This window comes from Anabrus simplex, chromosome 1, assembly GCF_040414725.1.
Source record: "Anabrus simplex isolate iqAnaSimp1 chromosome 1, ASM4041472v1, whole genome shotgun sequence".
Classification (NCBI taxonomy): Eukaryota; Metazoa; Arthropoda; class Insecta; order Orthoptera; family Tettigoniidae; genus Anabrus; species Anabrus simplex.
This window is the reverse complement of record NC_090265.1, coordinates 1,628,692,113-1,628,718,596: the sequence shown is the minus strand read 5'-3', so window position 1 is coordinate 1,628,718,596 and position 26,484 is coordinate 1,628,692,113. Positions and strand designations below refer to the sequence as shown.

Genomic DNA, 26,484 nt, shown 5'->3' with positions numbered 1-26,484 from the left:
GTGTGGGGAGCCATCAGGTATGACTTCAGATCACGACTAGTAGTGATTAAAGGAAGGCACAACAGTACGTCACGGAATCGTGCGTCTTCATGTGTTACCTCTCATGCAACTGTATCCTGGTGACATTTTTCAACAGGACAATGCTTGTCCACACACGGCACGTGTCTATGAACTGTCTGCATGATGTTGAAGTACTCCTGTGGCCAGCAAGATCCCCAGATCTGTCTCCAGTAGAACATGTCAACTGTGTTCCAGTGCCAGTATCCAGGATATCAAAGACCATTTAAAACAGTTGTAAGCCAGCTTGCCTCAGGAGAGGGTACAACAGCTTTATGTCACCCTTCCCAACCGAATCGGTGCATGCATCCAGACCAGAGGGGATGCAACATCTTACTGATAAGTGGACTCTTACTGCCAATTTCTTTGTATATTTGACTCTACAATAGTTTGTAATCACTGAAATAACATCACATACCCTCTCAGCATGTTAAGTTTCATTTTGTTTCCTCATTCCCTTCTGGGTGCTTCAACTTTTATGTCAAGCAGTGTACATACACTATCTGATCAAAAGTATCCAGATACACCTTAACACTAGTAAACAGCAAGAGACGACCCATCACATGGTATGAAGGGAGACGGGAGGTTTGTATGCTCAGTGTGACTAAGGAATATCAACATGGGGAGATCAGGTGAGCTTAGTGACTTTCAGCATTGAGTAATCATTGGTTGCCTAACCAAAAACTGTGCTAGTGACATTTCTAACCTTACAAATGTACTCAAATCAACTCAGTGATGTAATTGAAGTAGAAATATGAAGGTACAACCACCATATGTTCGGCCACATATATTGGCACCTACAAATCGATGAACATTAAAGAGGACAGTGTGAGAAAATCATCATGGCATTTAATAGTGTTATTCAAAGTACAGCCAGACCCATGACTGTGCGTTGGGAATTAAAAAAGAATAAAGTTTCTTCTTCTATTCAAGGAAACTATTTTAATGTGGCATTATCATCACACCATTTTATGTACAATATGCATACAATTTTATTCACATAGCCACTCAAGTTGTTTTAATTGGGCAATTCTATGCATATAACAACATTTTAATCTGTGTTTTAACTGGACTTTATGCTTCATATTATGTTCATGCTGCACCATTTTATGATTCAAGATTGACAAGATGCCAACGTGCCGCATCACAACATTTAAAGACTTTTCATTTACTTATTTTAACGCGTCCTCACCTTATTTTCAATGTATGTGTGACTGAGGATGTCCCATTAGAGGACAAAACATGTATCACAAATATAGTCTAATGTAGTCTTTTCAATAAAGACAGTTGCAGTATTGTAAAGGTGGAATTATAAATTTAAATTTTCACAAGTTGATACTTTGACAATATGGGCTCTAATATGAAATTATTACGTGCAACATCCTGAAATATTTGTCCCGAATGAGTAAATTTATAATACCAACGTCCTGATATGATTGCCCCCTTTCGTGTAGTGACTTGTGATTATTTTACCTCCAGACATAGTGTCCACATTCTGAAAAGTCAGGGAAAACAATTTTGGTCAGGGAAAGTCACAGAAATAGACCAAAAAAATGGAAAGTCAAGGAAATCTTCCTCGGTGATGGATTTGAGGGGATATTTTTATGCTCTATTCTGCTGTAACCCAGGCTATTGCAGCATTTCTTTTTCAAGTATTTTTTCAAAACAAGTGCACAACAATTCTACATTTTTTGTTGTGCCCTTGTGTCACTTCTTTCAACCATTCTATGTTATTCTTTTTTATTTCAGTTCTAGGATGCTTGCTTAAAACATACGACAATGGCTAACCTAACAAGCAGTGTACATTTAATAAACTTTGGCTAGACAGTAAAGTGTTTGAAGAATACCTCTACTCCATCTCCACTTGAAGATATGCAGCCAAGAGTTAGCACTACATCCACAGCTACAAAGGAATTAGCAGTGCCAGGAACAAGTTAAGGGAGTTTAAAGACTTTCAGTGTGAATGAAGATGATGTTACATCGCCCGAAGCCATATGAGCTCTCCAGTTTGTCACTGGGAAGATGTCTCTCAACTCTTGCGATGAAACTCCCGCAGCATTCAAAACAATGTTCCCAGACAGTAAAATTGCTCAGAACTTTACTAGGGGCAAGACTAAGGCTTCCTATGTTAAGTCATGGAGTAGCCCAATATTTTAAAGAAAGTTTGCAAAATGATTTAAAACAGTGCTCTGACTACAGTGTTTGTTTTGATGAATTGTTAAACAAATTTGTCTAAAGAGGACAAATGGACTTGTGTGTAAGGGTTTGGGATGTAAATCTTCAAAACTTTGCAACAAGGTATTGGAATAGTATATTTTTAGGCGGAGCAACTGCAGATCATGTATTAGATGGGTTTATACATATATGCAATATTTTGCAAATCTCAATGGATGGGCTGAATGTTAACCTCAGTTTTGTTAAGAGAATCATTTGCAAGCGCTAAATGTCGAGGGCAAATCTCCCCTTGATATAGGCATATGCAGTTTGCATTTAGTGAATTGAGCCATGAAAACTGGGATCTCCAAAATTTACTGGGACCTTTTTAATTTTTTCAGATCTCTGCACAATCTTTTCATAGATAGCCCTACTCGACATGCTAAATATAGCACCACATTTCCTTACAAGTCCACTGCAATAAGATGGTTGGAAAATGGATGCTGTGTTGATCACTTATGATCACATTGACAAATCTGTGAAAGAGTGCACTGAAAAAAAAAAAAAAAAAACCTTCAGTACCTGAGAGAAGCTGTGTAGTATCCACTACTTACAGGCAAAATTAACTGCTTTTAGAAGTATTTTTGCCAGATGTTAAATCTTTCTTCAGAAGATTTCAAAGTCAGAAACCTATGGTGCCTTACCTTGATAAACTTAACCATAATAGGTATTTTATTTTATCCTGTATTGACTTGTCTGAATCTATTAAAGAAACAGTTATACAATAGTTTTATTTTGAATCCATCTTACCGGGCGAGTTGGCCGTGCGCGGAGAGGCGCGCGGCTGTGAGCTTGCATCCGGGAGATAGTAGGTTCGAATCCCACTATCGGCAGCCCTGAAGATGGTTTTCCGTGGTTTCCCATTTTCACACCAGGCAAATGCTGGGGCTGTACCATAATTAAGGCCACGGCCGCTTCCTTCCAACTCCTAGGCCTTTCCTATCCCATCGTCGCCATAAGACCTATCTGTGTCGGTGCGACGTAAAGCCCCTAGCAAAAAAAAAAAAAAATGAATCCATCTTGTCAATACACAATGATAGAAAATTAATTATTTAACATGTTTTGGGAAAATGTATGTTAAATTAATAATTTTCCATCATTGTAAGGTGTATTGACAAGGTGGACTCAAAATAAAACTTTTGTATAATATAGATTTACCTTTTTACGTTGCTTGAAGAACTTATGAAAAACATAAGGATGAGATTTGTTAAGTCTGAAAAGATAACCGAAGCAAGTACTTCCCAAAAATTTATAAATTTAGACCTACAAGATAGTGGCAGTCTGCTTTCAGTAGAAAAAGTGGTTATTGGCTATGCTGCCAAGAGCTTACTCAAACAAGTTAAATGTTCTGAAAAGAAAAAAAGTTACTTTTATGAATGAGTTCAAAAATCTCTTGATCACCATGCTAGAAAAACTCAGAGAAAAGTCCTCTAAAATCACATTTAGCAAGGAGTCTCACTGCCCTAGACCCTAAAAGGATGTTGCTAAATCCAGCTTGGCCATGAAAAGGATTGATGTTGTTCTTGAGAACTTGCACAGTCATACAAAAGTATGATAAAAGTGCTGAATCATCGTCGCCATAAGACCTATCTGTGTCGGTGTGACGTAAAGCAAAAAAAAAAAAAAGTGCTCAAAGGGCCAAACGACAGTTCTGTCTGTTAACCGAGGAAGCTCAGAACAACGCAGAACTCAACAAACAAATTAACAACTTCATTTCTAAAATAACTGATGACTTGGGATTGGATGAATTTTACTACAATCTTTTAGGTGAAGATGAGAAATATGAAGATCTCTGGTCTGTAATGAAACAAAGTTTCATTTTATCCCATGGCAATGCATTTGTTTAGCCAGGCTTTTCTGTCATTAAACATTTACTAGTCGAAAATCTTCCAGAAGAATCATGTGTGTCCCAGAGAGTAATTTTTAATAGTGTAAAACACATTGGTGGTTCAAGGAATGTTATCAGTAGAAATATGCTGACCTCGATCCGAGCTTCAAGAAGAAGGTATCAGTCATACCTGGAAAATAAAAAAGAAAAGCAATCAGAAGAGGAAAAGAAGAAATTGGAGAAAAGGAAAATTGAATTACAATTGTAAGATCAGGAGGAAAAACAGAAAAAGTTGAAAATTGAAGAAGAAAAGCAGGATGCTGACATAGAAAGGCAGAAAATAGTTCTAGAAAACATAAAACAAAAACAGTAATCTTTTTGATAAGTGCAAATTGTTTTCTATAAATAATTGAAAAAAAAAAAAGGAAGTAGAGAGAGAATTGGGCCAGCTACGGGGATGGTGGAGAGGAATTTGATGAAAAGTAGAGTTTAGGTCAAAAATGGAGAAATATTTACAATTTGGGATAGAGTTGAGTTTTCTGTAATCTATGACCAAGCATGAAGAACCATCAGGTTTATCCACTAAAAATGCAGGGAAGGCATAATTAGAAGAAGAGGGAACGATGGTACCCTCAGCTAACATTTTGTCGAGTATCTGGTTAAGTCGTGTCATACGTGGGGGGGGCTTAATTGATAGGGTACTGAATGAACTGGAATGTCATCGGAGAGGTCGATATGAGCCTGATAGTTATGAGCAGTTCCCAAAGTAGGGGATATAACATAATTCTTTTAGTAGCTGATTAAGATCTTCACTTTCAGTAGTAAAATACAAAATGCCGTTATTGAAATAGGAAACTTTAGAGCATGATTAATGAATGTGGTTCACTAAAGTAATCTTGATGTTGCAGTCGAAATGAAAAGATACAGATAAGTTAACAGTATCATAAATTAACCCTGTGTGAGAAAAGAATTTGTATCCCAAAATTACCGCGAACAGCAAATCTTTAACGATATGGAATCAATAGGGCCAAGCGAGATGATTAATTTTAGAGTAAGTTCCACAATGCCCAGTAAATTTAGAGGATGGTTGGAAGGAGAAGCATAATAAGCCATGGAAAAAGAAACTTCAAGTTTAGGGTAAAATTTATTTATTTGTTGAAAAAAGGTGTAACTTATCAATGATATGTTGGCTCCAGTATTTAGTAGTCTGACAGTGGGAACATTCTTCAGTAATAAGATAATAGAGGTGATGTGAGGAATAACATAGTGATATTGCGACAGATTAGGACCTGAGATATGCGTACTGCCGATTAGCACGGTCGAGATCCGTTTCCCGAATTAGTGGAACAAAATGTAGAAATACGTCCTCGTCCTCCACACCAAAAACACATAAGAGGTTGCCTGTGGTTAGAATATTGCTTTCCCTGGGGAGGTAACTGAACACATTTGATGTCGAGGGCAAGGGGGATGGAGGAATAGGCAAGGATGGTGGGGGGGACAGTGGAATAGTAGGGGGTATTACTATAAGAATTTAGAGCGTCAGCTTGGGCAAAACAAGATAACTGGATTTCAAATAACATATATATTTATTTTTCTTTTCAAACCAGTGGTAAGTTAAAAATATATACTCTTGCAAGAACAATTTGGCAGGGTTATCTTTTTTAAAATAGATTGTACAGTATAAAAAAGGAGCGTAGAAATAGACATCAATTAATATTGTGCAAGATTGAGAAAATGAATATAAATCAATTTAGATCATAACAATTAAAGAAGAATAGACTACAAATTGAAAAACTGCACAGTGAGAGTGGAATATACAAATAGTTATCAGTAAATTTAGGATATACATGAATTCTCAAAACATAACAACATGAGAGTGCCTTAAAATGTGAAACATTAATAGCAAACTAGTTTCAAGGGATCATAGTACATGCTTAGGATTTGTAGTGATAGTCACACGTTCCATAATAATACAAGTATGCTTAAAAATGTGAAATATGACGGGTAATCTTATACAAAATACAAAGCTAGTACAACCTATGATATAAAGTGTCAGAATGGAAGAGATAGGATACCAAAAGAACAAAACGCGAAGTGTACGTCAGATGTATAGAGGTTATGGTAGACGGCCATCCAGTTCTATAGTTGCAATTTGACATGAACAAAGGTAAGTTCTTAGCATAAGTATCTTGATTGTCCACAAAGTGTAGACCACTTCCCCAACTCCCGCCTAGATGCCCGTAGAAAAGAAAGGTTAACTTTAAAATTAAATTAGGAAGGTCTCCATATCTCTCACCTCAAGGTAGCAGCAGCGAAGTGATGGGCAGGGAAAATCTCATGCCTCGACGAGGTCTTGTGCTCTTTCTAGTTCTCGATTCCACGTGCCGAAGTAGGCAGGGTGGCGAGAATATATAGGCGGAGAGATGATTGTAGAAAATGTATAGTGACAAACAGCTGGGCTGGTGACGTATGACGTCAGTGCAGGAAACAGATGAGCATCAAATATGAATATCAGCGGGAGGGAGTGGAGGATTAAACGTGAAAACATATGCAGAGTCGAGATGAAGAGGCAAGTTCACCAGAACTGTAAAGTCAGTATATATAGCACACGAAGTAGGATGGCACAAAGGCCATGTCAGTCAGTCAGTCATCCAGACTGCTGCCCTTGCATCTTCCAAGAGGCAGCAGCTTTCGTATTCCCTTTTGATGAACATTTCTTGAGTCTGGTCTCTGGACAGATAGCCATGTGATATAGTTGCATCTTCATCTCAGCTACCGCGTCATTGAAACACACTACACCATGGCAAGATCACATGGTTCACCGGGGAGGAATTTTGAAGTATGAAATACAAAACAATCTTTGAAAATTTGCCACTCCATTTTTAACTCATTTTGGACTTGCTTAATAACTTCATTTAACTGACTTGTTTAATAACTTCATTTAACTGACTTTCCTTTGATTACTGTTTAAATGTTATTGTGACTGAATTTCCTATTTTTGTAGAATTCATTGCTGTCAGTCAGCTGAAAGGCACTACTCAAGGCAAGATACTATGCTTTTATGGACCTCCTGGGGTTGGGAAAACCAGTATAGCAAGATCGATTGCCAGGGCATTGAACAGGGAGGTAAGGATAATGGATATCATATCTCTGTATAAAAAGCAAAGTGCCTTTATTCCATTTTCAGCAAATTTGGCTTCATTATATTGTTATAATATGATTTTTCACTCTGTTTAGAGGTATATTGTACTGTGTTCAAAGAGTTATGATCATTATGTAAAGAAAAAATAATATTGTTCTGTGTCCATATTACCTTCGAGGTACGTTGTCCTCTCACTGACTCTACTGTAAAATTACTAACATGTGACTTACAAAACTTTGCTTGCAGTATACAGATAGAAGAATGTATTGAATGTATTATTGTTGCTGTACTGCGAGGTACACCCGCCCCATTCATTCACATGAAGCACCTTGAAGAATGTCATCTTCAATATAAAACTTGCAACAATTAGTGCAAGGAATTTGAACTTTTGTCAACAGATGTCACTACTACAACTTATGTTGTGCCCTCTGGTGTGAAGAGGAAGTATTAAAATCCTAAAGGAATTTTTTATTTTAAGGCTTACCTCACTGAATTGATTATTGTCTTTTTTTTTGGTAAGTTAAAGTTGACAATATTTCGATATCTTCCCGCCAACTTTGGAGGCTGGGCAGTACAAAATACTGTATATTTATTTTTTAACCAATGAGATCTGTCTTATAGTTATTTAATTAACCAATAAAAATTGGGGATGTGTCGTCCTTAGCCCAGAGCTCTATAGAACCTTCCTCTGCGGTATAAAAGCTGGCACATTTTTCGACCAGGTTGTCTTATTGATCATCCAGTGTGTTAATAGAGAAGGCGGGGGTGTCTCGCCCATCATCGTGTATTCCATCAGATTAAGGCGATGGCAGCCATTTTATAACTATGTGACAGCCTCTGAAAGCTAGCTTGAGGGGAAGGTTTCCAATCTTTAATAATGTAACCTTAAACTTCCAATCTTCAATAATGTAAATTTCATCTTCTAATATAAATTTCAAACAAGCCTAAGAAACTTAGTCGTAATTCGGGAATAGAGAGTGTGACACCCTCCTGTGTTCCCTATCAACTTGACTTTGAGGTGACTATGATTTTGTAACCGTTTTCTGTCGTTAGCTTTTGTAACTAAAATTTTTTCCATCTAGTCACCTCATTAGTATAGACTTAACCTCTGTAACTTCAGGCCTGAAGCCCAAATAGGGTTTTAATCTTTTAGGCGCAAATTTCAAGGAGTGCAAGTGTCTGCCTCCGCATCATTTTGGTTTCTGGGCCTGTAACTTTAACCTGTGTTTTTTGTTTCCCACAAAGGCCCGGTAGAATGGGTATTTGATACCCCTGTAAAATTCAATTTCATTCTTTTATGTTAAGAGGTTAGACTGTTGATTGTCTAAGACAATGAATACTGTTTGAATTGTAAAATGTAGGTTGTGCCTTTGAGAGGCCTGGTCCTTTTAGGAACTAGGTTTTCAAGTGTAAAATTATAATAGAGAAAAGACGCTCCTTCCCTTGTAATGGTTAAATGGTGCCTTTGAAAGGCCGGTGTGGTCTCGTAGATAATTTTTGTGGAGCAAATGGTGCTCTTGAAACATTGTATATTTTGAATACTCTAAAGGAAATTGGGAGGGTCGTCCCCTTGACTGTTTTGAAAGGAGCCGCAGCGTTCATTCGAGAATGTATAATTGGTAAGCTCAAGCTCAAGGTGGTTGTCATTCGATTTTCCAAAAGTTGTTCAATTAGCCTATAAGTAAAATTTGGTACCTGAATTTTGAAAAATCTTGTTTTAAAAAATAATAATAAAAAGGCAGAGAAAAGGATAACCAAGAGAAGAAATACAACCCTAATTTTAAAATTTTAATTAATCTTTTGCCTGTCTTATATAGAGCCATTCACGCCCACACCTTTCACCTCTTTCCACCACGGTATCCCCGTAACAAGTGGTAGCAGAGCGTGGTTGAATGGGTCTGGATAAAGCCCCTTTTGACAGCTAAACATAAATATCGTTCCAAACACTAAAAATTTTCTTTGTTGCTGGAAATTTTCAAAATTCGTTAGATTTTCTATCAATATGTCTGGTTCTCGTGAAGTCCTTGACCCGGGTACTTGTGCAAGGAGGAATTGATTTATGAACTTCTAATTAGGAAGGTCCAATCTGGAGGCACGGTTGTGGTAGATATGCCAAACTTAAGAAATCTTTAGAATTTGCTATTTGTGTCCTGGTATTTGGGGAAATAGAAATTGATGAGGTTCTATCCACTATCACGGGTAATACCACCAAGCTAGCTTCTGTAGTTAGTTTTTTCGAAATAACCGATCCTTCTGCTAATCAACTTGAAAAGAATTCAAGCTATACTGTTTCATTTCTATAGTAGGGCTAGGGACGTATTGTCTCTAAAATTGAAGGATGATCATGCTAAGGAAGCAAGTAATGTATTGGAACACCTGTCTGATATGTCGAATAGAGTCAGTCAGTTGTTATCGGGGGCTGCTAGTGCTAAAATTGACCCTGTTCAAACTGTAAACTTAGCTGAGAAAGAGGTCTCTGGCAAGGCTGTTGAGAGTAGGAAATCTGTGGCTACTCAACAAACATCTGCCCCATCGGAAACAGTGTCTGATCATCTGAGACAGCTTCCATCGTTCTTTATGAGTATTGCAGTGTTTGAACCTTCTCAATCGTCAATGCTGTCCCCCATCATGTCACCCGGTTTCAGCAGCTTCCCCACCCCTTAGCCATGTTACTTAAGGGCATCTCCAAATTCTTCATTAATTCTACTAATGAGGTAATTTCATTTCTAAGGTTTTTAGTCGAATGTCAAGGCCATGCCTTAGTATTTGCTCTGTCTCACTCTCAAATACTTCAAATAATTTACCCCTATTCTGTAGGTTTCCTCTTGGACAAAATAGTAAAAGCAATTGCGTATAGATCTTCAATAGAAGACTTCCAGGCCTATCTTCTGGCTAACTTCATTCCGGCTAGAGCTATGTCATCTTTAATCCAGAAGTACAATTTCAGAGTACAGAGGTTGGACGAGAACCTTGCCGACTTTATCCAAGATATAAAGTTCTATACAAGGGTTTTCGCTCTTCATTTTCCAGAAGATCAAATTGTCCAAAATATAGTAGAAGGAATCTCTCCGCCCTAAAGGTCGTACCTATGTTTCGCCTCTCCACCCAAAACCTTCTCGGAATTAGAGGCAATGGCAGTGTCAGCCGGAGGAATAATGTGTCGGCGTACCTTACGATTCGCCAAGGAGCCCCCTCCGTCATCTAACACTTCTCGGCCATCACCTCGCCGAACATTTCCTACATGCAAGTGTTATGCGTGCGGAACATCTTAGAAATAAATGCCGCTTGGTAAAAATCTAGTGGAATTAGGAACGGAGCTGGTCCGTCCCAAGGTTGTTTCAAGTGCGGGTCGTTTTCCCCTCTTGCTAAGAATTGCACTTCAGGTAACAGCACACCATTTTGTTCAACTTCTGGTGCTGCCTCCACGAATCCAAGTGATAGGAAGTGACTAGCATCCTTGGCTGAATCACAATGTGCATCTTCCCGAGGCTCAGCCCCCGTTACATCAGGGAACGAATCCTTCAAGGAAGAGACTTCCTGTAATTCATTATCAATCAATCAATACTGATCTGCATTTAGGGCAGTCGCCCAGGTGGCAGATTCCCTATCTGTTGCTTTGAAGGCCCTAGGGAATGCCTTAAAATTGTTGCAGAGACCCCAGGATTCGTGCCATTTCTGAAAATTGAAGTAAATGTCGAACCCGTCACGGCTCTATTAGATTCAGGAAGTGTGATTTCCATTATTTTCTAGGAGTGGTATTCTAAATTAAAAGCTTGTTGTAAATTTCCAGACTATAATTTCTCTTCTATTAAATGTGTTTCTCAAACTCGTCACCATTGGAAATTTTAGGCTTCCTTTTTGCTAAACTTCGCATTTCAAAATTTACTTGGAAAGCTAAGTTATTTGTAGCTAAACATTTGTCTTGTCCTGTAATATTGGGGGCCGATTTTATGTCTCATTCTGGTCTTGCGCTCGATCTTCAGAGCAAGTCGTGCACATTCAAGTTTGCTATTAACATTAATAGTCCTTTGTTGAAATGTAATTCTGTGTCATTTGCAGATATTTTGTCTACCCAGAGTGAGATGTTGTTAGATCTTAGGCATCTACCTGAGGACCAGGCTGAAAGTATTGGAAGGTTGTGTCAGTTTTTTCCTGACATATTTTCAGATACCCGTGGCGTCACTGACCTTGTTCAGTACAAGATTGAACTAACAGATTCTATTCCAGTCAGATTTCCTCCTTATACGCTACCCCCACCTAAAATGAAGGCTCTTACAGAAATTATTGAGCATATGTTAAGGGATGATATCATTCGACCTTCCAAGTCGGCGTATTCATCGCCCATTTTCTTGTACCAAAACCTCAAGGTGGTTTCAGGCCTGTGATTGATTACAGGGCTTTGAACTGTAAGGTTGTGTTACAATCCGTGCCCCTCCATGATCTTCACTCTTGTTTTTCATGGTTTCGCAAGGCTAAGTTCTGTACCATCTTAGATGTTAACCAGGCATATAATCAAATTCCTCTGGCAGAATAATCCAAACACCTGACGGCTTTTGCTACTGATTGGAATTTGTATGAATACAACTGTGTACCTTTCGGCCTCCCCACGGGCGCAGCTGTCCTTGCTAGACTGCTGGATAGGGTCTTCTTTGATATCATATTTGAATATCTGTATCATTACCTCGAAGATGTCGTGTTTTCGGAGACCTTCGAAGAGCACTTAGATCACCTGAAGGAAGTCCTCAATCGACTTCGTAAGGCTGCGTTGACTGTCAAATTATCTAAGGTAGCTTTTGCTAAGCCTTCCATGTCGTTCGTAGGGCATATTGTGTCACCCGATGGTGTTTCTATAGACCATTCCAGAATGCAGGCTATTCGCAACTTCAAGCTTCCCAAGGACATTAAGGGAATCACTAGGTTCATTGGCTTGTGAATTTCTTCAGGAAATTTATTCCTAACTTCGCTAACAGGGTGGCGCGCATGAACCTGCAGCGTAGGAATGGCGTCAAATTCGAATGGCGGCCGTCGCAGCAAGCCGCTTTTGAAGACCATAAATTAGCTCTTTGTAACGCCCCTGTATTAGCCATACCCAATTTCTCTTAAGAAATTCTTAGTCGAAACAGATGCCTCTTCTGCAGTTGCTGCTGTCCTCCTTCAAGAAACAGAACTCGGAAAGCGACCCATTGCCTATGCGTATAGGACTTTATCGGCTCAAGAAGCCAAGTACTCCATCTATGAATTAGAAGGTTTGGCAGTCTTGTTTGCTCTGGAGAAGTACCGCCTTTATCTGGAACATGTCAAATTTGAATTAGAGACAGATAACCAAGCTTTAAGTTGGGTTTTAGCTAGGCCTCGTCGTACGTCGTATGTATCACTCGTTGAGCTATTCGAATTTCAGCCTTTCAGTTTGATGTGCGACACATGAGAGGATCAGAAAACATAGTCGCAGATGGGCTAAGCCGTATGTTTTCTAGTGATGTTGAGACCAGCGAACAGGAGGATAGTTCTCCCATGCCCATAGCTTCTAGTGTTAGTTCTATTCTCAATGATGCCCCTATGTTACTTTGTGATATCGAGAAATATCAACGAGAAGATCCAGTGCTGGCTCCGATAATGGAAACCCTTTCTTCTGGGGAACATGTTGTCCCTTATGTGTTGAGGAACGGGGTTTTGTGTTGCCCTTCGAGGGATGATCAGAAGATGAAAGCTGTGGTTCCAACCGTTCTTGCGCCCATGATCTTCAAATACTATCATGAGACCCCATTAGGGAGGCATTTAGGGAAAAAATCAGAGATATGTTTATTTGGAAGAGTATGGACGGCAAAATCAGAGAAATTGTTAAAGCATGTAAATCGTGCTTGCTTAGTAAGTCCACATTGTCGACTAAACTAGGGCTATTGTCTTCGCATCAGGCATCTTGCCCTATGGAGCGTTTGTACATAGACTACGTCGGACCCCTCCCTCAATTAAAAGAGAACAGGAATAAATTTATTCTCGTACTGGTATGTGTAGACGGCTTCACTAGATTTTCATGGTTATTTCTGACTAAGCTGGCTACCACTCAGTCTACCATTTCTTGCCTTAATACTATCTTTGCTTCTTTTGGTCCCTGTCAATATATCGTTTCTGATAATGCAAAGGTTTTCACCTCTATCTTATTCCGAAAATTCTGTTTTGATCTATCCATATCCCACTTGACTACTTCAGCTTATTACCCTCAACCGTCTCTGGCTGAGCGGGTCAATCATAATCTTCGATCTGCTTTGATAGTCTTTATCATGACGATCATTCCAGGTGGGGCACTTCTCTGAAGTGGTTATCTTTGACTTTAAATTCAGCCGTTCATGAGTCCCACAAGTTCAATCCTTCCTCTCTCATGTTCAACTTTGTTCCCAAAACGCCGCTGTCTAATCTTTGGTCACTCAGTGACATATTACCTGAGACAATAGATCCTGATAATATCAGAGACCTGTGGAAGAAGGCTAGAAGTAACCTTAAGGCTTCTCATGAAAAGGCTAGCGAGAGATATGATTGTGGATGGAGGCCCACCAATTTAAAGGTTGGAGATTAGGTTATGGTTAAGAATTTTGTACCTGCAGGCAAGTTTGCCCCCAGATTTCATGGGCCATGTATTATTTTGGACATCTTAACTCCTGTCACTCTTCTGGTCAGCAACCCAGTCACTGAGAAGATATTTAGGGTTCACCTTGCTCAGATTAAACCCGTATAATCTTTCTTTTGCAGTATAGGCCACTAAGTCATGGCAGCAAGGAATCGGTTATATTTTTTTTCGGTTGCAGTTCTGTAAAAAAAAAATTTAAACATTTTTTAAATCAGTTTGTAAGGCATATGGGGAGGCCTTCTGCCCCGCCCATATCTATCTAAGGGCAATATCTTATTTATGTACTTAATCCTGGACAACCTTCCCCTCTAGTAAGGTTTATTTTATTCCATTGCCTGGCAACCATTACCTAGCCCCCACCTCCAAAACCAAGCCTGCAATTCACACACTCATTCTGAATGCAGCCCGTCTTATCTGAACCTGCAGCTTAGAAAAATAAACAACTCTCGCTCTCCATAAAAAACAATCTCTGTCGCCAAGTAAATGACTGCTTCAGTGCCCTCTCCGTCATCTGCGGCTGTGTCTCAATATCTGGCGAGTGATGCTGGCGTGGGGTAAGGGCCCTGTCTCCTTCATAATGGCGTGCCGGAGCACCATCCTTTCCTGCGAGGGCTGAGGAGCAGTAATTCGACTGCCTAACCACCTGCAAGCAGTGTTTCTATATCTGCTCTGTGGCGACCACAGCCATGGCTACCTCTCTCATGGTAGCGGGAGAGGTGTATCTGAGGGTACTTGGGGGGTCCGGGGGGACCCCACCAGGGTATCGGCTGCGGCGGCTGCTCTTGCCGTCAAAACCTGATTTGTATATCCTGTACTGGTACGACTGCAAAAAGACTTCATGACTTGTTTTCAACATGATTTCTTAAGAATGAACTTTCATCAAGAAATTCTATCTGTAAAATACCATTTTACATGTTGTTCTTCTTCTTCTTCTTCTTTTTCTTCTCATCCATTCCCTTTTCCAGATTCTCTCTGGGAAGGTTAGTGTACCAAAGCCCTCCACCTTGCTCGATCTTTCTGCCATTCCTCTTCTAGTACTTTATTGCTATCAACTCCTCTATTTGCAAACCAGTCCACAAGAGCTCCTCCATCTCATTCTAGGATGTCCCCTAGGCCTCTTTCCAGTCACTGTATCCATGAATGTTCTCTTTGGTATTCTCTCTCCTGGCATTCTCATCATGTGTCCAAACCATTTTAGCTTTGCTATATCAATCTCTTCTTGAAGTTTACCCACTCCCATGCTTCTCCTTATTTTCTCATTTCGTATTCTATCTCGTCTTGTCTTTCCCAGTATGCTCCTCAAGAACCTCATTTCAGCTGCTTGTATCTTACATTGGTTCCGCTTAGTTAACGTCCAGGCTGCTGAAGCATAGGTCAGTATAGGTTTATAATAGGACTAGTATAAAACCTTCTTGCACTTCATTGGCACATCTTTGTTCCATACAATGTCTCTCACGCACTGGTAGAAACTTGCAGACTGCTGTATCCTTAAAACAATTTCTCCATCCAAATTTCCATCTTGTGATATTGCGCTGCCCAAATATTTAAAAATTTTCACTACTTCAAGAGGTTAATTTCCTATTTTTACTGCTCCCCTGGATTTTCTGTTACCTCTTGTCATGATCAAAGTCTTACTTTTTGCAGTACTAATCTTCATTCCAAAATTTCTAATCTCCTCATTCCATAAATCAACTTGTGTCTGTACTTCCTCTTCATTATCTCCCCAAACTACAGTATCATCAGCAGAGAGTATAGACTTTGCTTGTTTGCCCGTCATCTTCTCCTTGATATTATGTAGAATTCTATCGATGATGATAATGAAGAGTAAGGGAGACAATACACTTCCCTGTCTTACGCCTGTCTCAACACTAAACCATTCAATTTGACCCACTTTGGTTCTAACACAGCTTTTGCAATTTTGATACAATGCTATTACCCTCTGCATTGTTTCATTCCCAATACGTGCTTCTGTCAATGTTTTCCATACCAAATTCCTTGGGACACTGTCATATGCCTTTTCAATATCTAGAAACGTTACTACCATGTCCTTCCCATATTCCCAATACCTTTCAATCATTTGACGCAATGTAAATATTGGGTCAAATGTGAACCTGCCTCTTCTGATTCCATACTAGTGTTCTGCCAATTTTCCTTCTACTCTGTCTCTTTTTCTTCCATCCAAGATTCTTTCAAGGATCGTACCTGTATGAGGTGTCAGTGTCACCCCTTTCACATTGCTTCCTGTCTCCTTTCTTGAAAACTGGTATAATGACCCTTTTCGTCCACTCTTTTGGAACAGTCTTTTCTCTCCATATCACTCCGAAGAGTCTATACAACCACTGTAGACCAACTACTCCTGCTGCTATTATCATTTCTATGGTGACCTCGTCAATTCCACCTGCCTTGACTTGTTTCATTCTTTTAGTGGCCCACTCAATCTCTGCCATGGACACCTAGTTTTAGTTATCTTCCATCTGCACTAAATCTGGTTCTTCAATTTCTCCTTGTACTGATGTATTTTGCACGTTGTAAAGCTGTTCCAATTATTTTCCCCACTGCAATATATCCTACTTCTGTGTCATCACTTCCTCCTATTCATTTTTAATGAAGTTATCACCTTCTCCTGGGTTTTTCTTCTTTTTAACCCACTGGAATAAAATCTTTTTGTTTCCGGTTATATCTTCTTGCAGAGATTCAGTGAATTTTTGCCCGTATTTTTTTCTCTTCTTGAACCACTTTGGAGCACTCCTCCTTGCAGTGCCTGTATTCGGTTTTGCATTTTGTTGTTCTGTTTCTCAGCCATCTTTTCCAAGCTTCTTTCTTCCTTTTAACTATATCTTTTACCCTGTCATTCCACCAGGGCGTTTCTTGATCTTTCTTCCTGCCTGATACTCTTCCACAGGTCTTTTCTGCAGGCTTGACCATGACAATTTTAAAGTATGCCCATTCTTCTTCGACCCTTCCGATTTCTTCCTTAGGTATCTTGTGATATTACGCTGCCCAAATATTTAAAAATTTTCACTACTTCAAGAGGTTAATTTCCTATTTTTATTGCTCCCCTGGATTTTCTGTTACCTCTTGTCATGTGTGTGTCTGGAACTCTTCATTTATTTCCTTCTCCTGCAATTTCCACACCCTTAGCTTTCTCTGCCTCTCGCTCTCCATAAAACAATCTCTGTCGCCAAGTAAATTATGGCAAGCAAAATTTCAAACTTCAACTGGCAGGAGAGACTTCAGGGGGGGGGGGGGAGGCCTGTACCGTGAGTTACACCTGCCCCGTTAATTCAAATGAAGTACTTTGAACAATGCCATCTTCAATATAAAACTTGTAACAACTTTCGCAAGAAATTTGAACTTTTGTCAACGGATGTCGCTACTACAACTTAAAAGAAGATGTACAATATTAGAAGGATCCACCTTTCAATACTTCATTGTAAGTTGAACTAAAAAGAAGTCACAACTTGTTTATTGGGACCGGTTTCGACACATTACAAGTGTCATCATCAGCCAAATAGTAAAGTAGGGCAAGATATAAAGATCTTAAAACAACTAATACATTGAACACAGGCAAAAAATTAACATTGATTCATATCGTAGCAATTCAGTTAATGTCCAAAACACAATGATCGCAGTCAAGAGAGTAAACAGAACATCATTGTTTTCGGCGCAAGACACTTACTATATTACCATCCTGGGAGAACACACAACCCAAATACTTGAAATTATCGACCTGTTCTAGCTTTGTATCACCAATCTGACATTCATTTCTGTTGAATTTCTTACCTACTGACATCAGTTTAGTCTTCAAAAGGCTAATTTTCATACCATACTCATTGCACCTATTTTCAAGTTCCAAGATATTAGACTGCAGGCTTTCGGCACAATCTGCCATTAAGACCAAGTCGTCAGCATAGGCCAGACTGCCTACTACATTTCCACCTAACTGAATCCCTCCTTGCCATTTTCTATCTTTCAGCAGATGATCCATGTAAACTACGAACAGCAAAGGTGAAAGATTACAGCCTTGTCTAACCCCTGTACCCTGAATCAAGAACTCATTCTACCATCAATTCTCACTGAAGCCCAATTGTCAACATAAATGCCTTTTATTGATTTTAATAATCTATCTTTAATTCCATAGTGTCCGACTCGTTGGCTGAATGGTCAGCGTACTGGTTCAGAGGGTCCCGGGTTCGATTCCCGGCCGGGTGGGATTTTAACCTTCATTGGTTAATTCCAATGGCCCGGGGGCTGGGTGTTTGTGCTGTCCCCAACATCCCTGCAACTTGCACACCACACACAACACTATCCTCCACCACAATAACACGCAGTTACCTACACATGGCAGATGCCACCCACCCTCATCGGAGGGTCTGCCTTACAAGGGCTGAACTCGGCTAGAAATAGCCACACGAAATTATTATTATTATTCCATAGTCCCCCAGTATAGCGAACATCTTTTCCCTCGGTACCCTGTCATATGCTTTCTCTAGATCTACGAAACATAAACACAACTGCCTATTCCTCTCATAGCATTTTTCAATTACCTGGCGCATACTGAAAATCTGATCCTCTGTGGTCTGAAACCATACTGGTTTTCATCCACCTTCCTCTCAACAACTGATCGCACCCTCCCTTCCAAGATGCCAGTGAATACTTTGCCTGGTATACTAATCAATGAGATACCTCGATACTTGTTGCAATCCTTCCTGTTCCCCTGCTTATAGATAGGTGCAATTACTGCTTTTGTCCAATCTGAAGGTACCTTACCAACACTCCATGCTAATTTTACTACTCTGTGAAGCCATTTCATCCCTGCCTGCCCACTATACTTCACCATTTCAGGTCTAATTTCATCTATTCCTGCTGCTTTATGACAATGGAGTTTATTTACCATCCTTTCCACTTCCTCAAGCGTAATTTCACCAACATTTTCCTCCTCCCCATGACCTTGGGTGTTCGCAACACCACCAGGATGATTTCTTTTTACATTGAGAAGATGTTCAAAATATTCCCTCCACCTCTCCAGTGATTCCCTGGGATCTGTTATGAGTTCACCTGAATTACTGAAAACACTGTTCATTTCCTTTTTCCTTCCCTTCCTAAGATTCCTTATTACTGTCCAGAAAGGTTTTCCTGCTGCTTGACCTAGCCTTTCCAGGTTATTACCAAAATCTTCCCATGACTTCTTTTTGGATTCAACAACTATTTGTTTCGCTCTGTTTCTTTCATCTACATACAAATCCCTGTCTGCCTTGACCCTTGTTTGGAGCCATTTCTGATAAGCCTTCTTTTTACGTTACAAGCTGCTCTCACTTCATCATTCCACCAAGATGTTCGCCTTTTCCCATCTTTACACACAGTTGTTCCTAGGCATTCCCTTGCTGTATATACTACAGCATCCCTGTATGCCACCCATTCAGTTTCTATATCCTGAACCTGCTTACTGTCCACTGTTCGAAACTTCTCACTAATCATTTCCAAGTACTTCTAATTTCCTTGTTCTGGAGATTTTCTACCCTTATTCGTTTTCACACAGATTTCACTTTCTCTACCCTAGGCCTGGATGTAACTAGTTCACTACAGATCAGATAGTGGTCTGTATCATCAAAAAATCCCCAGAAAACTCGTACATTCCTAACAGATTTCCTGAATTCAAAGTCTGTTAAGATATAGTCTATTATGGATCTGGTACCTCTAGCCTCCCATGTGTAGCAGTGAATAGCCTTATGCTTGAAGTATGTATTTGTAACTGCTAAACCCATACTAGCACACAAGTCCAGCAAACGCTTCCCATTCCCATTAGCTTCCATATCTTCGCCACATTTATCAATCATCCTTTCGTATCCTTCAGTTCTATTCCCAACTCTCGCATTGAAATCGCCCATTAGCACTATTCTATCCTTGCTGTTGACCCTGACCACGATGTCACTCAATGCTTCATAAAACTTATCAACTTCATCCTCATGTGCACCCTCACATGGTGAATACATGGAGACAATTCTGGTCCTAATTCCTCCAACTGCCAAATCTACCCACATCATTCGCTCATTTACGTGCCTAACAGAAACTATGTTGCGTGCAATGGTATTCCTGATAAACAGCCCTACCCCAGACTCTGCCCTTCCCTTTCTAACACCCGTCAAGTACACTTTATAATCTCCTATCTCTTCCTCGTTATCTCCCCTTACCCGAATATCACTTACTCCTAGCTTATCCAGATGCATCCTCTTTGCTAACTCAGCCAGTTCTACTTTCTTTCTTTCTTCCTTCCATAAGCCCCATTAATATTGATAGCTCCCTATCAAATTCCATTTCGTTCGTCAAACTGTTTCCAAGGAGTCCCTCGCCTATCAAATGGGAGTGGGACTCCGTTACTCCCATAGGTCCGAGGCTTGCTTAAAATGTTCTGAGCTCGGTAAATTCATGAAGCAGGATGCTACCCTACTTGCACATAGTCCAAGTGAGGATCTCTCCTCTAACGGGTTATGGACCACCGGTGAATTGTATAGTCCTAGCCGCCTGAGCACAAGGAGGGCCACGACTCAGAATATGTCCGAGATGCCCACTCCCATTCCATAGCAACTGGTATCCCAACTCTCAGGACCACTTACTAGGCCACTCAGCCGTTGCCCATGGTTCACGAAGTAGGACATGACTACAGTAACCCACAGACTCTGATCATTACAGCCCGTGCTGTGCCACACTGAACACAGTTTAATTGTGGTATATGTGAGGATCTGCCACGACCTTGACAGGTGCTGTTAATGATGGAGGAATTGTCATTGTGAAATCACTTGTGAAGGCCAATCACTGTATAACTGTGAGTGAGTGGTCACAGTTCTCTCATCTCTCAACCATAGTATCAAATATATCATTACAGACTGTAAATCTCATGTTTGATCCATATTAATAATTGAACTTTTTTCAAATTGTCAAATTGTGTTTAATTATTATGTATTCACTAGGAGGATAATTAAACACAATTTGACAATCGGATACATCAGTCAGTCAGTTTTGATCTCCATTTAGGGCTGATACCCAAGTGGTAGATTCCCTATCAGATGCTTACATACTATAGTCTTTTCTTAGGTGATTTCAAAGAACTTGTAAATTTAATCAGACATCTCCCTTCATGAATTATTTCGGTCACTAATTCTAGCTGAGGGGATGTGAGGAGAAGAGGAGGGTATTGGGAGTCGCTGGTGTGAGAGAAGGCATTTCTGGACAGACAATGACGGTGAAGAATGGTTCAAACATCACCCTACCTGGCATGCTGGGGGGGTTCTATGATGATGATGAATAATTTTTGTTGCTATAATATCTGCCTTGGTAGTGTAATGGTTAGCAATATTAGATGCCATCCTCGGGAGGCCTGGGGTTGATTCCCAGTACTGGTAGAAATTTAAGTATTACAGGAGGCCTGGTATGTTGTGAAAATGGTACACACAGCTCACCTCCATTGGGGGTTTCCTTGAAATGGGATGCGCCACCGCAGGAGGAGGACACGAGATTACTTAATTCTTATACATCAATATTTGCCCTAGTTTGTTGTCTCAAATTCCTACTTTATCTTTTTCCTACCTTTAGAAGCTCTACTCAAGCTTATTCATCTACTAATGCTACTCCACCCCATCTCTCCATTCACAGCTTGGAACATACCACTTAGTTGAACAGCTCATCCTGTTACTCCTGACTTTTCCTAGCCCAAAGTTTACAACATTTACAGAACACTACTCTTTCGTCAGAAGTCACACAGAACAAATTGCACTGCTTTCCTTTGGATCTTTTACAGTTGTCATGTCAAGTAATCCTAGTGTAGGTCCCATACACTAGCACCATACTCTTCTTGGGGTCTTACACGCTCTATCCTTTAGATCCTTATTACAGTCCCTAAATACCCTCATAACCGGACGAAGAGATCTATAACGTATATTTACAACCTAGGTACTTGCAGTGATTACTGTGAAGTAACATCACCCCATCAACACAGTAATTAAAACTGAGAGGACCGAGCTCGATAGCTGCAGTCGCTTAAGTGCGGCCAGTATCCAGTAATCGGGAGATCGTGGGTTCGAGCCCCACTGTCGGCAGCCCTGAAGATGGTTTTCCGTGGTTTCCCATTTTCACACCAGGCAAATGCCGGGTCTGTACCTTAATTAAGGCCACGGCCGCTTCCTTCCACTTCCTAGGCCTTTCCCATCCCATCGTCGCCATAAGACATATCTGTGTCGGTGCGACGTAAAGCAAAAAAAAAACTGAGAGGACTTCTCCACTTGGTGAAACTTACAGCCTGACCTTTCTTTACAATTACCATCATACCATTGTCTGATGTCCATCTCACAACATTGTCGAGGACTTTTTGTATTTGTTCACAATCTTGTAACTTATTTACTGTACTGCTGTATAGAATATAGCATCTGCAAAATGCCATTGTGTGATTCCAGTTCCATGCTCATTTATATACATAAGAAAACATAAAAGTCCAATAATACTGCATGTAGATGTCCCTCTTAATCATTACAAGATCAGATAATGCTTCACCTACTCTGAGTCTCTGTGTTCTGATTTCTAGAAATTTAGCCACCCATTGAATTGCTCTTTTGTTTTGTCCATTAGCCCCCATTTTGGTCAGTAGTCTCTCATGATCCTAACTTATCAGTAGTGATCCAATCCATTTGACTTGCTGAATCTAAAATATATGCTATATGTTGCTGGAATCATACAAGGAAGACATGCACAGCATGATATATCAGGATCTTGAGTATCAAAAAGTGTGTTCTGAATGTGCACTCTGGCACTTCACCATTGAACAGAAAGCTATATGGATGGAGAATTTTCCTAGAATGTCTCAGCTGATACCATACAGACAGTGTTTTCTAGAGCAAATTGTGACTGGTGATGAAACCTGGTGTCACATTTTTGAACTGGCAACAAAGAAGATGAGTTATGGAGATCCTTCATCATTTGGTTTAGCTTGCAATATCATGTTGTCGCTGTTCTTTGATGGCAGTGGAATGTGCGATTTGAATGGCTGCCAGTCAGTGCCACAATTAATGCTCAACATTATCTTGACAGTGTACAGAAACTTTAAAGGTCTATCAGATACAGATGGCCAGGAAGACTGTACTCTACAGGTTCACACCCACACACTGCCAACGCAACAATGGGCACTCGCAGTTTTCATTGGAGTTTTATAGATCACTCCTCTTATGGCATAGATCTCTCCCTTAATGAAAATCATGTGTTTGGTCTGTTGAAGAAGGCTCTGAGAGTTAACCATTTCACCAGCATCCAACAGACAGGAGCCTGCACGGTGGGCGCAATTGTATGTAGCCTCTCGGAACTGAAATCGGTATTCTGTTATTGTGCTATAGTGCATGCTGTCCATTACATACTGTGTAAGTTTCTAGACACCACTCTATGTTTCAGTTTAACAGTCCTGAGTTATAATTACCAATGTAAGAAATATTATTATTATTATTATTATTATTATTATTATTATTATTATTATTATTATTATTATTATTATTATTATTATTATTATTATTATTAGCGAATTCTCCCAATATTGGAAGACGTTAATCAAATAACTCAATCAATTTTTCTGTGGGTTCTTCTTGTTTTCCAATAGGTTTTCATTCTTTCCGAGAAGGCTTGTTTGCGTTCTGCCGACCACTTTGGTCTGTACTGCTCTGATGTTGCTTCCCAATTGTTTACTTTGAGCCTAAAGGTGTCTCTTTCTAGAATATCTGTTAAACTTATTTTTTGCATTGTTGAGGTCCTTTTGAAGTTTATTAAGCCAGGGTGTTGTGTTCTTAAGCAAGGTTACATAATCTATTATCCTTTTTGTCAAGTGATTTTCTGGTAATGTAGTGAGATGGCCGAATAATTTAATTTGTCTTCTCCTAATGTCAGTTTTGATGTGTGAGAACTTTTCTATTGTTTTGATTGATTGTAACCTGTGACTGTCCTGGGTGTATCTTGCTCCTAAGATTTCCTAATAATCTTCCTCTGTTCTTTTTTGATTTCTTCAAGTTCTTGTTTCCTGTTAAGTGCCAGCGTTTTACTTGTGTAAAGGACTGTTGGTTTTATGATTGTTGTAATGTTGAATTTTTGTATGTCTTGACATGGATTTTTTTTGTTGTAGATGTTTTGGAGTAACCCTAATGCTCTTAAATTTTTGGAGACTAGTTTGTTGCAAGATTTTTGCGAGGCCTGTCGATTTGATAAATTCTCAGAGGTATTTAAAGTAAGGTACTCTGTCAATTGTACCATATTTTGTTCTCAGGCTCTTGATATCTGTCTTTGAACATAAGAATTTAGTTTTCCCGAGTGATATTTGTAGTCATAGGATATAAACTTCATGATCCGTATCTAATTGTGATCACAATAATAATTTTTAAGTTAATGTCGTATGGTCCACCTTTTTCAATACTATATATGCAATATTATTGAATGACATTACTAAACTAGGGACTAGTTTGGTCCTTGGCTGGCCATCTTCAGCCTTAATGTAATAAAACTAATAACTAAACAAATGTAAAAACACACACTTGACATGAAAACTAATGTACAAACACACAATTAACATTAAAATTTGGGATGAACTAAGTGTAAAATCTGAAAAATAAATTAGGCTCTAAATTCTTAGCATCGGGAGTATGTTCATCATCCAGGCTCTTTCTTGTATTGATTGTTAGTTCCATCTTTGCTAATCATTACGATTTCAATTGCAAAACGGGAATGGTAAAAGAGTTTTTAGGGAAAACAAAACCAAGCAAAATATTTAAATTCTTTTTTTATGATGAGATATGCTAGAACATAGCTGAACAGACAAATGATGCCCAGCAAGAAATCGCACATAAAACCCAGTTTAGTAAGATGAAACAAAGGAGTCGAGATCAAGACCAGGTCAAAACAAGTAAGGATGAAATAAAGATTGCCACAGGGGATTCTGCAGAAACCTAAATTAGGACACTATATTTCTTGCAATAAATTATTCACTACGCCTATTTTCTATGAGCTGATAACACAAGAGGTTTTTTCTTGCTAGGCTGATTGGCCCAGACGGTTGAGGCTCTGGCTGGCCTTCAGACCCCAACTTTGCAGGTTCGATTCTGGCTCAGACTGGTGGTATTTGAAGGTGCTCAAATACATCAGCCTCTTGTCAGTAGATTTACTGGCATGCAAAAGAACTCCTGTGGGACTAAATTTTGGCACCTCAGCATTTCTGAAAGCCATTAAAGTGGGACATAAAACCAATATTATTATTATTATTATTATTATTATTATTATTATTATTATTATTATTAGATTTTCCTCCACAGCATTTTACATATCTCTGACAATGAGGTGAATAATGGACAAATTCATCCCAAAATGTACAAGATAAACCCAGTATTTGACCATCTCTTGGCAAAGTTTTCGGAAGCTTATACCCCTAATGGCAAAGGGTCAATTGATGTGAACCATCCATACATACCAAGAAAACGATCGCATTTAAGAATGGAATCATACAAATTATGCAAAGCCGAGACAGTTTATATAACATGATCTGTTTCCGTGTGTATCATAATGAACAGCTGTAAAAGGCATAACACTGTGCAGACTGTAAATATTGTAAATATTACCTGTAGTGTAGAGTAATGTCGGCCCCGTGGTGTAGGGGTAGCGTGTCTGCCTCTTACCCGGAGGCCCCGGGTCGATTCCCGGCCAGGTCAGGGATTTTTACCTGAACCTGAGGGCTGGTTCGAGGCCCACTCAGCCTGCGTGATTAGGATTGAGGAGCTATCTGACGGTGAGATAGCGGCCCCGGTCTAGATAGCCAAGAATAACGGCCGAGAGGATTCGTTGTGCTGACCACACAACACCTCGTAATCTGCAGGCCTTCGGGCTGAGCAGCAGTCGCTTGGTAGGCCAAGGCCCTTCAAGGGCTGTAGTGCCATGGGGTTTGTTTTGGTTTTTGGTTTAGTGTAGAGTAATATAGTCCGTGTGTGTCACTTATGAATAGGGAGCATGCATGATCCGGGGTTTTAATTAAAAATATGCTAATCTGATTCAAAATTCCATGCAGATTTCAAAAATGTGATCAGAATGTACAAATAATAACTCCAAACATGATAAAAATCTAAATCAATGTACGAAACTGTCACGTGACACAATTACGCGATCTCATTGGTCTGACGTCGTCGTACAGGTTGACTGAATTAGCAGACGAAATAACATAGTGTGCTGTGAGAAGCAGGATACACTTCGCGTATTTCTACTTTCTGTTAGTGTCTCATATAGTTAAATTCGAGATCTATACATTGGATAATAATCTGAGTGGTATATTTTAGACTTAAAATGAATCCTGCGCAGACAGTGAGGCAGAAAACTTATAAATGGTGTAGAGTTCCAATGTGCAATAGCACATCGCATACCATCCCAAACAAATTGTTTATAAATGTTCCAAAGACGCTAAAACTAGGAAGAAATGGATTTCGGCGAGCCGGAGAAATGCTGGTGATATATCGGAAAAGTCTACAGTTATTTTTTTTAAATTATTATTATTATTATTATTTTTTTATTTTTTTTTTTTTTTAAAGATTTTAACGTAAGATGAATTTGTTTGAATTT

The 26,484-nt window shown here is 39.5% G+C and overlaps 1 protein-coding gene across 2 annotated transcripts in view; it reads left to right on the top strand.

The window, feature by feature from the left end:
- Positions 1–26,484, top strand: part of Lon (Lon protease) — a 456,188-nt gene that overhangs the window by 319,334 nt on the left and 110,370 nt on the right. For both annotated transcript variants that reach the window (XM_067138307.2, XM_067138306.2), the window contains exon 9: positions 7,104–7,225. In XM_067138307.2, the coding sequence (XP_066994408.2) occupies positions 7,104–7,225 (122 nt within the window). The remainder of the gene's footprint in view (positions 1–7,103; positions 7,226–26,484) is intronic.